Source organism: Bemisia tabaci, chromosome 1, assembly GCF_918797505.1.
Source record: "Bemisia tabaci chromosome 1, PGI_BMITA_v3".
In the NCBI taxonomy this organism is placed as follows: Eukaryota; Metazoa; Arthropoda; class Insecta; order Hemiptera; family Aleyrodidae; genus Bemisia; species Bemisia tabaci.
Genome location: NC_092793.1, coordinates 7,548,580 through 7,561,389, shown reverse-complemented (window position 1 = coordinate 7,561,389; position 12,810 = coordinate 7,548,580). Strand labels below are relative to the sequence as shown.

The window sequence follows — 12,810 nt, the reverse complement described above, 5'->3', positions numbered from 1 at the left end:
ACATTTTTTTCAACTTCAGTTATCAATATGGTGCAGTTTTCAATAGTAATGGAAAGGAGAACTTGTTCTTCCTATAATTTTCAATCATTCAATTTTTTTCATACAGATTTTTGTCTCGTAAATCATTATAATAAAATTGTAAGTGTTTGTACAAAAAATATAAAGTGAAGAATACACTGCAAAAACTTGCAAAAGGAAATGAACTAGTTATGGTACTTAAATGAAAGCTAATTTTCAGGGAATGAAAATTTGAACCACCAACCAGAACTCGTACAGTTAAAGATTTGAAACAAATTGCAAAGCAGAAAAAAGTATCGAAGGTCATTAAAAAATGAAAAACTGAGAACTAATTTAATAGAGAGAGGTTCACCATATAAATATGTAGTGACATTATGAGAGCGACTTGGTATTAAAAAAGTTAAAAGGGATGGTGAAAGCATGAAGATAGGTATCTTTTGTAACTTTAAAATATTAAACGTCGTTTAACCGGAGTATCTCATTTGCCACAGAGATGACTCACTTGAGATGATATGTCTCAGATTCTATGCAGGGTGAGGCTGTTGAAAAACATTGAACTAGCTGTCAAGGAGTTTGGCAGATTTGATTGATTTTCTTGAACCAAAAGTCAATGATAACCCTCACCCATATACCTACTTCTGCTCAAAAAAAAAAATACCTATGTTCAAAAAAAAAAAAAAAACCCTTTTACGCATGAGCTTGAAGAATTGCTAGAGAAAAAAAAATTGCAAAAATTCGGAGGGATAGAAACAGAATTTGTCTACAAAAACAAGCATCGCCCTCAATCTCTGTATTGAATGTTAATCTAAAAGCCAAATCTTTTTTTCATTTCTCTGCATCATGGAATTTTTTTCTTCTTGAATGATGACACACTAATTAAAAATCTTACACTAATGAACAGGGACTATTGTTTGTTTTATGGGCTGATAAGTCAAAATCTACCAAAGTATTTGACTTAATTGCTGTGAGCTATCGCTCACTAGTTTGACCACACCACTAGCCCCTAGCACTTGACAAATCACCCCATCCGAGGATTAGAGGAGTTAAAGTACCTATGTAGTGTCTCTCATTCAATGAAAACTCGGAATTTAATTTATGTACTAAAAAATACCACAGGGGTAAATACATATAATGGCTGAAAGTATAAATGATTATATCTATGGGCAAAGTGCAAAAGCACATAACTCCTTTTGCGACATTGCAGACTTCCTGTCATTATTTCTTCTTTGGAAAACTAAGTTATCAGCATAATTTCTTAAAAACTTCCTTGATTTTACTTCTCTTTTTATGAAATATTCTGCATACATTCCAAGCTGTAAAGTTGGCTTGTTTCCCCTTAAAAAAACAAAATGAAAGAAATTTTGAAATGTCACAAAAGAGCTATGCGGTTCAGCACTTTGGTTATCAGTGCAAAGGTCACTAATTTTTTTTTTCAATAAGACTAACAAAGTGCAGTTTCACTAGTGCTGACTCATCTCACTTATTTTCCTTTATCCTTGGAGGAAAAGTGACCCAGAAGTCTGTACCAAACTACTAATACTCATAGAGAACCTTAAAAAGAAAAACTTACACCAATAGCTAGCAACATTGAGAGTTTCTGAATACCTTCAGCCGCTTGACCTTTCATGAATGGTTTGCAAAGAGGGCAAATAAAGAAAAAAAGAGTGAATTATGGTACAATCAAGCTTTATTAGCATAAGAAATTATAATACATCAGAATATACAGTCAAAGTTTCATTTTTTAACAGATCCCCATTTCCCTAAGATATTATCATCTTTACCTTTTTTACTGGTGCTCAATTTTTTATTATTACTAGTTTTTCGACTAATTTTCTTTGTTAAGGCTGGCTGTTTACACTTTTCTAGTATCTCGTCCCTTTTGCTAATCTCTTGAATTCTTCTTTTTCTCATTACCTTCAAATCTTTGTAATTGTGATACTTTTTCGGGGCTGGTTTTGCACCCAACTCAACAAGGATAGCCTCTTTGGCCACTTTCTGTTTTCTACGTGTGAAACCAGTAGTTGCAAATTTCATCACATCTAACCTTAATTTTTTTATTGATACTTCATCAGTCTTCTCCTTAGCTGGCTCCATTGTTTTGACCTTTGGTTTCTGCTGGTCATGACTATTCTTTTTGTACGACTCAAAAGCCACTTCTTGGTAGGGTACAGATGATCGAAACTGAGAGGATTTTGTTGGTACAAACATGATATTCAATTCCTGAGAACATAAAAAAGAACAAAATCATACTGTTACTTGATGCAAGTCAATTTATTGACAATGGCATGAAATGATGTGCCGGATAGAACTATTGATTCAAAGGTGCAACTAATGCTGGTGACTGACAGGTGTATAGTGTATTGGAATATGAGGTGGTTTGCCGAAGTAAACTTTCCGTTTGCGTTGGGTGCTCAACGCTAACGGATATCACGTGACCATTGACTTACCCGTTGGGGAACACGTTGTCGGTTGTCTCTGTTGACTAAAAACTGTTGTGTTTTGAGTGTACAATTGCTCAACGCTCTCAACTACCTCCTGAGACTGATGGCTTGTTGACTTCCGTTTGGTAAACAGTCCAGGACATTGCGCAATCCAAACAGTATCGAACAATGCCGAGCATTTGGAATCAGGTAATTCCGTTGCCCAACAGTCCTATACAGTTTACTTTGACAACACGGCTATGGTAACATTCAGCATTTGGCATCTTGGAGCGCAAGATTTTGGTGTTTGGGTGATTTACAAATAATATAACTAAGGGAAACTGTCGGTCAGCACTGTTTAAACCAAAGGTGCAATTCGAACTCAGCATTGATATTTCAGTAAAAATTAGCTGGTTCAAGCATTGATGGGTTGATTTTCCCAGTTACTCTTTCAGTCTCTGTACGCCCCTGATTGAAAAAGATGCAAGAAATTCTTTGAATTATGTAATTCAGTATGAAATATGGCGTTGATTTACCTTATCGTTTCTTACTGCTGGAGAGTAATCACTCTCTTACATGATATGCTTCCTTCTAATAATCAATCGTGTCAAAACTAGTTCTTGACGGACCGCTGCTACTGGATCACTTTCAGATAGCTACTGAACATGTATATTAAATATAAAATAATCTAGGGTTGAAGTGTTGAGTAGTTACATATTACTGTTTAAAATTAAAAAAATATGTACTTCACTGTAAACTAACTGTGAATATTGTGAATCATCTTGGCGTGCTAGTGCTGTGATGACTGAAGTTAGGTTAGGTGTTTATTTATGTTGTTGTTGTTTTTTTTTCGACATGTGACAACAACTTAGGTTATGTTATTGCGATCTTGCTTTTATCAGTTTTAAATAAAGAAAGGATTTTGATCACTCATTTTGATCATTTTTGTTGATGGTGTCAATTTCTTCTGAGGAACTCACGCTAGGTAGGTAAAGCTTTTAGCTTTTTGTATTACTATCTTTGGATTTTTGCCTGTAATGGCTGAGTTTTATGAAACTGTTTGCCATAAGATTAGGGGTGTTCCAACGAATTTATGCCGGTACGCTATCGGTATAGTCTTAAACCAAAACTGGGGGCAGTACCGTCAGTGGCGATGATATTGTTAACAGCCCGCCGTATCGGAGTTTTGAGAGCTTGCACTCAATGCATTGTTGCCCCGTGTGTCTGTTCGTCAGATTGCCTGGTGCGGTGGCGCGTAATAAAGATGTACATATTGCAACAGCTTATTTTCGTCAACTCTGAAAAGTCAGATCGCTATTGGTAAGAGAGCTCTTATCGTAACTTTTTCTTAACGGAACTGTTTCGGTAGCTTACCGACAACCACTAGAACAGTCCTACATGAGATAATCCAGAATACGAGGACGTAGCCAGCTCCTGAATATCAATGGTGAAGTTACCAAACCACGCAACTTGGTTTGCAACATTGCAAACCAATGCAAAATTGCTCAGCGTCAATTCTTGAAAACTTCCATGGTTAATTTTCTCTGTTTGAAGAAGTTGTTCTTCTCCAAAAAAAATTAAATGGAAGTAGAGTTGTCTAAACACCTCAAACAAGATACTTGGTAGTTTCAGCATTGATATGAAAGCGAAAAACAGGAGCCAGAATAAGGGTCTTCTTACCCAGAACAACACTCTTAAATTTGAGAGTGTCTATTTCAAAAAGATACTTATCATGAAATTTTATTATCAAATGAGTATACAGGACTACTTTAAGAATTTAAAGATATAGATATAACAAGGTAGTTACGAAACATCACCAAAGGAGCAGAGAAGGTCCAAATGAATAACATCAATTATCGTTGGGGGTGCAGAGATTTCTTGCATTTACTGAAAACATCCCAGGAATAACCATTTTGCCTCCACTAAAATCCTGTGTTTTTTTTTGTTTTTTTTGCAGTTTTGGACATTAAATGTTTAACTCTGTGGCTGCTCTAAACCGAGGAAATGGAAGATGATGTCAAATGAAGGAATATGAATCAATGAAATGCTGAAAGTTCTGGAAAGATGGGTGACACAACTCACTCTATTGTTGTGAGTCCCTTTTTTCAAATCAGTTCTCCCACCGATAATGAGCCGCTGAATGATTCAGATGAGACTATTGCAAAGTTCTCTAACTCCAGTTGCAATAATGAATCTTGTAGTTCACAGGAAACTCCTCCTCTAACCCCAACCAGTAAAGTGAAAACAAAAACAACATTCTCTCCCCGATATGCGCGCAGGCCAGGGAAGAAGTATGCTGCTGCTGTGAAGAAACCTGCTCACACGAAAGAAGTAAAAAGTCCATATTTTGCCTCAGAACTTGATTCGTCTGAGAGGATCAAGCAGGAAGAAGACCCGTCACGTCAAAGAGACACATGGATCCCTCCCAGATCTCCATATGCTCTAATTCAAGAGGATTTGTTTGCCAATCCTTGGCAACTTCTCATTGCAACTATATTCTTAACCAAAACTCGAGGTAAGAGTCCAATTCTCATAAACCCTTCAATTCGTATTTATGTCATTAATTCCTGTGCATAATCAAGTAATTAAGGGAGGTCTTCCCATTAGAATTCATTGCGATAAAATTGAATTACTTCAGTTGCAATTTCTCTTGGTATTGCAAAATTTCTATTTATATAACAAATGAAGCTCGCCTATTTCAATGGGTTAAAATACTAGTAAATGTGAGCTCACACTAAAAATAAAGTTTCTGGTCCAGTTTTTCTTTGCTTATAAATTAATGCTTAATCAACAGAAGAATGTATGAAGCAGAAAAGTAAATTTTTCACACGATCGAAGGGCGTAGGCTTAAATTTGTTTAGTTTTTCCACAAAGAGAATCCCCTTCGGTATGCTCCTAACTATTACCAACACACAATTGTCGCATTCTACAGCATTTTGATTTGTGAAAAAAAGCCGGTTTTTGCCCACCATAACGTTGTGTTTTCCTCTTTGAAGATTAGGTTTTTCATCGTTGGGGGGTGGAGGTTCGAACTTTCAATTTTGACAGAATCAGTTTGAAATTTGGTTTAAAGCCCTGACTTTTCATGACCTACTGTTTATCCTCTAAGAGGGGCAACTGCAAGATGATAAAATTCAGATTCATCAGGGTCCTCTGTCCGAAAGTTCACCTGGTCCGGGATTTCATCCTACCTAAAATGACAGAGATTAAAACTTTGAACAGGTGGTCTTGAATACCCTATACTAAATACTGATCTTTCCTTTGTGTATATATCTTAAGTTCTTCAATTGTAATGTTTTTAAAATTGTTCTTTTCTTCCCTTAGCCCAACTAGCCATCACACCTCTTCTGAAATTCCTAGACAAGTGGCCAACTCCTGAAAATCTTCTGAAAGCAAATTTTGATGAGATTCATGAAATTCTACAGCCTCTTGGACTTGGCGCACTTCGGAGCCGTACAATCTTGCGCTTTACTAGTAAGATTCTCTCATTCTTTTTGTCTGTTCACTCCTGTTGAGCTAGGAGGCTTATCTGATCCATCCCTCATATCGACGTTGAAACTGCAAAAATGCATACCTCGATTTCGGTGTTTCAAATCCTATCTTATTTTTCATAAGGAAACCAAACCATCATACTGGCTTGAAATTTTCACAGAATATTCTTTTTAAAGAAAAGAAAAATCACCAAAATTTTCAAAAAATGACTCTCAGTAATTTTCCAAGTAGAAAATAAGGTATGAAAAAAAGTCTGCGACGTTGCAAACCGAGATACGCATTTATGCAGTTTCACCCTTGATGTGATCTTTTTTTGTATTAAATTCGTCGAGTGGTGTGGCTCTGGCCAGTGATTTTCAAACAAAGTGCTGCTTAAAAATCATCTGTCTCTGAGTTTGAGAGGGGTAGCCTTTAAAAAATGTTTAAATTTCAAAAGCAGGTCTATTGAAAAACATGTAATTTTGTTTCAATGCAGACTTCTTCAAATCATAGTGCCTATTTGTTAGCTACTTTTTGTCTTGGGGTACCAAATTTGGATGCAAAATTAATTGTTCAACTATGTCGCACAAGCTTTCAGATTTCATTGTCATCAGAGCAAAAGAGTCAGACTTTTTGGGGAAGCTTGTTTGAGTTCATAAAATAGTTGAATTTCTAAAATTATTTTTCTTCTAATTAAGAGACTCTTGCAGATGACAGTTCTACTGGCAAATACCTTGCTTCCACACAAATGCTAATTCCTTTGGGTTCAATGGCATCCTTTTTATGATTTTTTAAACCTTGCCTATCACCGTTGTTGGGAACACAGAGGCATAGCTAAAAGAGGCATCAGGCAATTCAGACTCTCGTAGTGGTCTAGGGGTCAGCACGGGCCTCTTCAAATCCTTATTTGAATAGAGGTTGATGGAGAGGTCGTGACTATTACTTAAATTAAATTTTTTTTAATCTAAATGATAAAATCTTTTCTTTCATTGACACAAATATTTATATTATTGTTTTACTTACCAGTTTTGCTCTATTTTACAGAAGAATTTTTGGAAAAAGACTGGCGCTATCCAATTGAATTGTATGGAATCGGAAAGTACGGGAATGACTCGTATCGGATGTTCTGTGTCAATGAGTGGCGAGATGTCACACCAACAGATATTCCCCTTTCAAAGTACAAAGTGTGGTTAACCATGAACGAGGAAAGACTGGGGTTAAAGTAGTCCCTTGTCTAGCTCTCCTTACAAGGTTGTGAAGTTTCCTGTAGGTTCATACGCACTTTGATCCAACGTAATTTTTGGTTTGAAGTAGACAACGATTAATACAAACTCTGAATTTGATCACTATGCTACATAATTCCTCATCAATATTTTGCATGGCAAGTAATTCTTATAATTGACATCTTCTTAGTAAACTCTTCAAATTAATTAATTACAAATGATATCAATATTTTTCATGTCCCTAAATTCAAATGTTCTTACTCTCATTACGAAACCAGAATTTGCTTGATTTAAATGTACAGAGAACAAATATTGACATATTTTACAATGGTTGAATTTCTGAGGGAATGGCATGAAGCACTAGCCTTCCATAACTCCGCACCAACCTCTGTTGGGTTTCCATATTTTTCATCCATAATCTTAGTAGCAATGTCTGTTCATTTACATCGTTATTTAAAAGAACTCCTGATTTTCTGTGCCCTGTTCCAGTGATCTAATTTCCTATCAACAAATTATGAGTGTGTTGCAGAAAAGAAAGTTTGTAAATCTGATTCAGATTATTTGCTGCCTGCCTATAACTCCTTCAATGGCCCCATACAATATATACAGTATTTCTTATGATCAAAAATTCTAATCTGTTGAAACCTCTGCTAATTGAAATCATAAGTATCTTACCCAGGAGTTTATTTAAAATACCAAGCAAAGCATTCTCCACGATGATAATTAAACAAAAGCACAACATATTGCAGTGATTCAGACCCTTTCCTTGCAGTCCATAACTTGACATTGATGAAAGGATATGAAAAAGAGGGCTGTGATGGAATCTCCCATAAGGTTAAGTAAATCAATAAATTTTAGTTCTTGTAGAATTAGTGTATGTCTATACAGTGCTAAACGAATGCATTCAGACCTTAGTAGTCACTGTTACCTTCAAAAGAGGAAAATTGCCCCATTGACAGCATGCCAACTTTCAAAATTGAATCAGGTTAAAAAGGTTCTTCAAATGCAGATAAGGCAGTCCAAAAAGAAAACTATAGTGTCAGACTATAGTGGTCTTATAACTACAAATAATTTACTGTTTCCTGTCATCGCATTTTTGTTTTTATGTAATTCCTTATATTTGGCTGTGCATGTTGTTTACTTATTTATTTTTATTTATTCTTTATGATTAAACCTAGTTTTATTAAATTGTTTGAAACATATACATTTTTTAACCGTGAATACAAATTTTCAGTACCACTATATTTTATCTTGCCTTTTTTCTTTTTCTTTTCGATTAAAATGTGCAATAAATATTGTATGCATTGTCTTTTAGAAGTGCAGAATCTTGGTAATAGCACCTTTTCTTTCGTTTCGGTGAGACTATAGCTCCAGTGGTTGTTTGACGAGTTTGTTGTTTTTGAAGATGGGTCAATTTCATTGGCAACAAGCAACACTTAGTGCTCAGGGTTTTTTTTTTTTTTACCCAGTAAAAACAAGCTCCCTCTGTCAACGTTTGAAGTGATGTTTATAAAGGTCATGCCTTAACAAAAACTTGAGTGTAAGTATAGTTTCCTCTATATAAAAGTGGTGCTATATCGCCCTAATGTCTACTTGCTCCAAGCCGCGTCTAAAGCTAAAACCAATTAAAATTTTGAAAAAAAATAGCATTCACGTGTTAGTGAAGATCATCAAATATCATTTAATTAACCAGCATATATCGCTGGGTTGTTATACAGAAATATTCAAAACTCTTCTGTGAAAAATTTAGGCCTAAAACGCGTTGTTGCCGAATTGATCTTCCATTAACCGTCGTAGCCGTTGACGGCCGCTTGGAGCCCAGCCAACGTTCGGTCAATAAATCGCACTTCAAGAAAAAAAACTTTTGCCCACCTAAAGCATGTTCCCTGCAAGATTTACTGGAAGGATTGGCAGAGTTAGCAAGTGTGCTGAATCACCTGTCTTCAAAAAAACGGCGAGCTCGCTGAAGACTGCTCATGGGAAGGCTCGCCAAAACGAAGCAAAATGTGCTACGACGTTGCAAGTTTGGCCTGATGGCTCTTCATAGCTCCCAGTAATAATACCTTACTAGCGATATATCGGAAATTTGAACCGTCACCAAGTTACTGCAAAACTCCGAGGTTTTTTTTGGATCGCTCCTCGTATTTACCAGGGAGATAGACTCCTCAGGTTTAGCTGCAGGTACAGAATTTTAGTAGGTTTCCTATGTTTGGAAGGGTCTTTTAAGGGCACATAAATACCCAAATTAAGGGGCTTGGAGGAAGTCGCTTAAGTGCAGTTTTTGAAAAAATTGAAATATTAATTATTTCAAGTATAACTAGTCTTAATGCATTTTCAGTGAAGAATCCGCTCCCAAATTCCAATTTTTAAGCAAAAAAAAGTCAGTTTGAACTTTCTCTCCACCATGAGGATCCATGTCATTTCGGAACTTCAAACACGTATTTCTCGAAATAGCAAAAACTGCACTCATGCGCCTTGTCCTCCAAGCCCCTCAATTGAGAAAATTTTGGGAAGAATCATTTGCTCGATTTTTGTCTGAGCCTTATCCACCCAGGATTTTATGCGAGAACTTAAGGCCATTTTCCCATAAATAATTTATCATTGATTCGTTTTTTTTACAATGTTCGGTAAAAATCAGTGGTGGTTTACTTCATCGGCAAAACAGATAACGCTAGAATTATGTTGAGGTATAAGAGATACAATTTCAGTTAGTGTCTCATGATACTGAACGGACTTCATTGTATCGTCTGGATACAACTGCTCGAGCTCCATGGATGTGCGTATTGCATACGTACGGAGTTGAAGGCGTTTTGACTTCAGACACTACCCGCCTCACCAGCGGCGCGCATTGCTCAATGGAGCGAGCAAATGAGAGGAGTCGGACAACATGTGGAAAAATTAAAAGCCCATATCGATATCAACATTGAACGTAGAGGTTTTAAAAGTGGTTTCATCGATTTTCTCGTAAAATTTCCTGCTAGAGTTACCCCATTCAATTTATAAAGTGAAGAAAGTAACATCGATATTTGCAGTCTCAGTCGAAAATTGCATGTCCAACCTCTCTGAAAGCATAGAGAAAAAAAAGGAGGTGTTTGCATTTCGGGCATCTTGGAAGTTTTTGATGACTTGATGACGTAGGTGGGTACAGCGTGAAGGGGACGTAGGTGGGTACAGCGTGAAGGGGACGTCGCTGTACCCAGCTGTACCCACCTACGTCATCAAGTCATCAAAAACTTCCAAGATGCCCGAAATGCAAACACCTCCTTTTTTTTCTCTATGCTCTGAAAGGCTCGTTTTATTGTGCGACTGGCCTTACTGCGCTCTATAATGATAGGGTGCCTTCAATTATTCACTCAAATTCAAAGACATCTCTTACAAGGCATGAATAGTTGCTCAACAAATCATGCTCAGCACATCGCGATATGAAAACTAAAGAACAAAAAATACTCATCCTCCGTCTGTATGCAATTACTCGTACCTAGAAGATATCTTTGTAGTATAAAAATGAAGAATTAAAAGCGCTCTGCCATTTTGGATCCTCGCAGAAAACCCGCCGCAGGCCGCGGGTGAAGTGGTGAGTGCCTGCATAGTTAAAACGCCTTCACTTACGTGCGTATGCAACGCGGCCGTCCGTTGAGTTCGAATAGTTGCATCCAGGAGTTGATATGAGATTTCCCTCGTGTTCGAGGCATTGGACACAAACTGAGAGCGCTTTGCTTGATTCTCTCACATCGTAACTTAATACCAAAGTAGCCTATAGTTCCGTTGCAGTAAGCTAGTACTGAGTTTATTGCGATATTGTCAATTTTCGAATAACGGTTTAATTGTTTAAAGACAATACAACAACGTTGCCGTCTTGAATTGCGGGCTGCGGCCCCTATCCTCGCTGATCTAAGATCGACGAATTCGGCAGTATTGCCGTGCTATGGAAGAACGCCGTATGAGCCTCCAGAAGTTGCCAAATTTCCTTCGATAAAACCCGAATTTACTGGGAAAATTGCATATACTTTCTACCAAAATTTTCAAACAATTTTGTGCGCAGTTTAATCTAAAATACCTGAAAATTTCAAGGACAAATATGCATAAATGATGTCAGAAATACATGTTTTATCGAGGGAAATTTGGCAACTCTCGAATATTCATACGGCGTTCTTCCTTAGCACGGCAGAATACACCTCCCGGGGAGGTCTTCCTCGCGCGTTATGGGTCATACTCTTATGATTTTTTATTACAGAGTATGATCGAAATATCGAAAAATTTCGGTTTGCACGGACGACCTCTGAGTTACACAAGCCTTTGAACGAGGGTACTTGTTTCATACTGCCATGCTAAGGAAGAACGCGGTATGACATTCTGCTGTTGCCCAGTTTCCCCCGAAAAAAATATTTATTTTTGAGAAAGTTACGCATATTATTTCTTAAAATTTTCAGATATTTTAGATTAGATTACGAAAAAAATTGTCTGAAAATAGGAGGAAAAATATTTCGAATTTTTCCCAATAAATTCTTTTTTTTTAAGGAAATGAGGCAACGCTTGAAGGATCATACGGCGTTTTCCTTAACACGGCATTTTTTATTTTTTTTATTTTTCTATATTTTTTTATTTTTTTTAAATATAAAAAGTTCGAAAATTCGGCCGGAGCAGATTCTTATGAAAGTTTCAGGGGGTTTCTCCTGTAACACGAATCAAATTCCTAAACTTGTTAGAATAGTCCGAGCAACCTTTCTCTCGTGGAAAAAATTGAATTTTTCGATGAAATTTGGCAATGTCCGTTGTGAATTTGTACCTTTCCGGGTAACGTGTTCCAATTTTAAATCCAGCTATTAGAATGCCCGGCGCTGAAAGTTCGACTTTCAGACGACCGAAGCACGAGAAATCAAAGTAGTTTTATCTTAAAGTCTCAGTGAGGGTTTCCCTTACCGTGCCTTACCTATTCCATTCCTTACTCTGAGTAAAATTATCCGTAATAAGCTCTGACCAGTGGCGTGGTGTGCTATGCGATGTATCGATTGATCTGCCATTTAAGCCCATGGAAAAGGATCGATAAACAGGATGTCTGCATAAATGATCGATTTTTTACCATAGCCTCAAATGGGGAAATATCGATAATCGATTATTCACGCCTCGCCACTGGCTCTGACAGTCGTCCAACGGGAGGCATCGGCGTGGACAGGGAGGTTAAGGGAGGGGACAGAGAGGGTAGGGGAGGGGACAAGAAGGGTACAAGGAGGGTACAAGACGCTTTCCTCTTAATTAATTTGCGAGCTGCAGAATAAAGAGCGTTACACACCATTGCTTTGATTAAATTGCACTCCACTGCGTAGCAATTAAAAATAGATAAGACTAATCGATTCGGCTACCGAACGAGACATGTTTTAAACGCCGCCCCCCTCCCCCCCCCCCCCTCATCCGATGCACCTTGTGAATGCTGCCGTGTTATGGGAAAACGCCCTACGAGCCTTGAGATTTTGCCAAATTTAGTTTGATAAAATACAGATTTTCCGAAAAAGTAACGAATATTTCTTGTCCAGAGTTTCAGAGAATTTTATTCGCAACGGAGACGCAAATTTTTATTGCTTATCTGAGAGTACTTAGACAGCAGATTGCGAGGTATTTATCTATAATTTTTCCCTGATATGGGAAACAGTAGGTATAAAAATAGATTTAAAAGTGAGAAA

The 12,810-nt window shown here is 37.1% G+C and overlaps 1 protein-coding gene across 1 annotated transcript; it reads left to right on the top strand.

The window, feature by feature from the left end:
• Positions 1–3,272: 3,272 nt before the first annotated feature.
• Positions 3,273–8,381, top strand: LOC109040252 (methyl-CpG-binding domain protein 4). The gene is made up of 4 exons (XM_019056121.2): positions 3,273–3,423; positions 4,396–4,953; positions 5,763–5,912; positions 6,954–8,381. The coding sequence occupies exons 2-4, from the start codon at positions 4,503–4,505 to the stop codon at positions 7,133–7,135; spliced, it is 783 nt and encodes a 260-aa protein (XP_018911666.2). The 5' UTR covers positions 3,273–3,423; positions 4,396–4,502; the 3' UTR covers positions 7,136–8,381.
• The last annotated feature ends 4,429 nt before the right edge of the window (positions 8,382–12,810 follow it).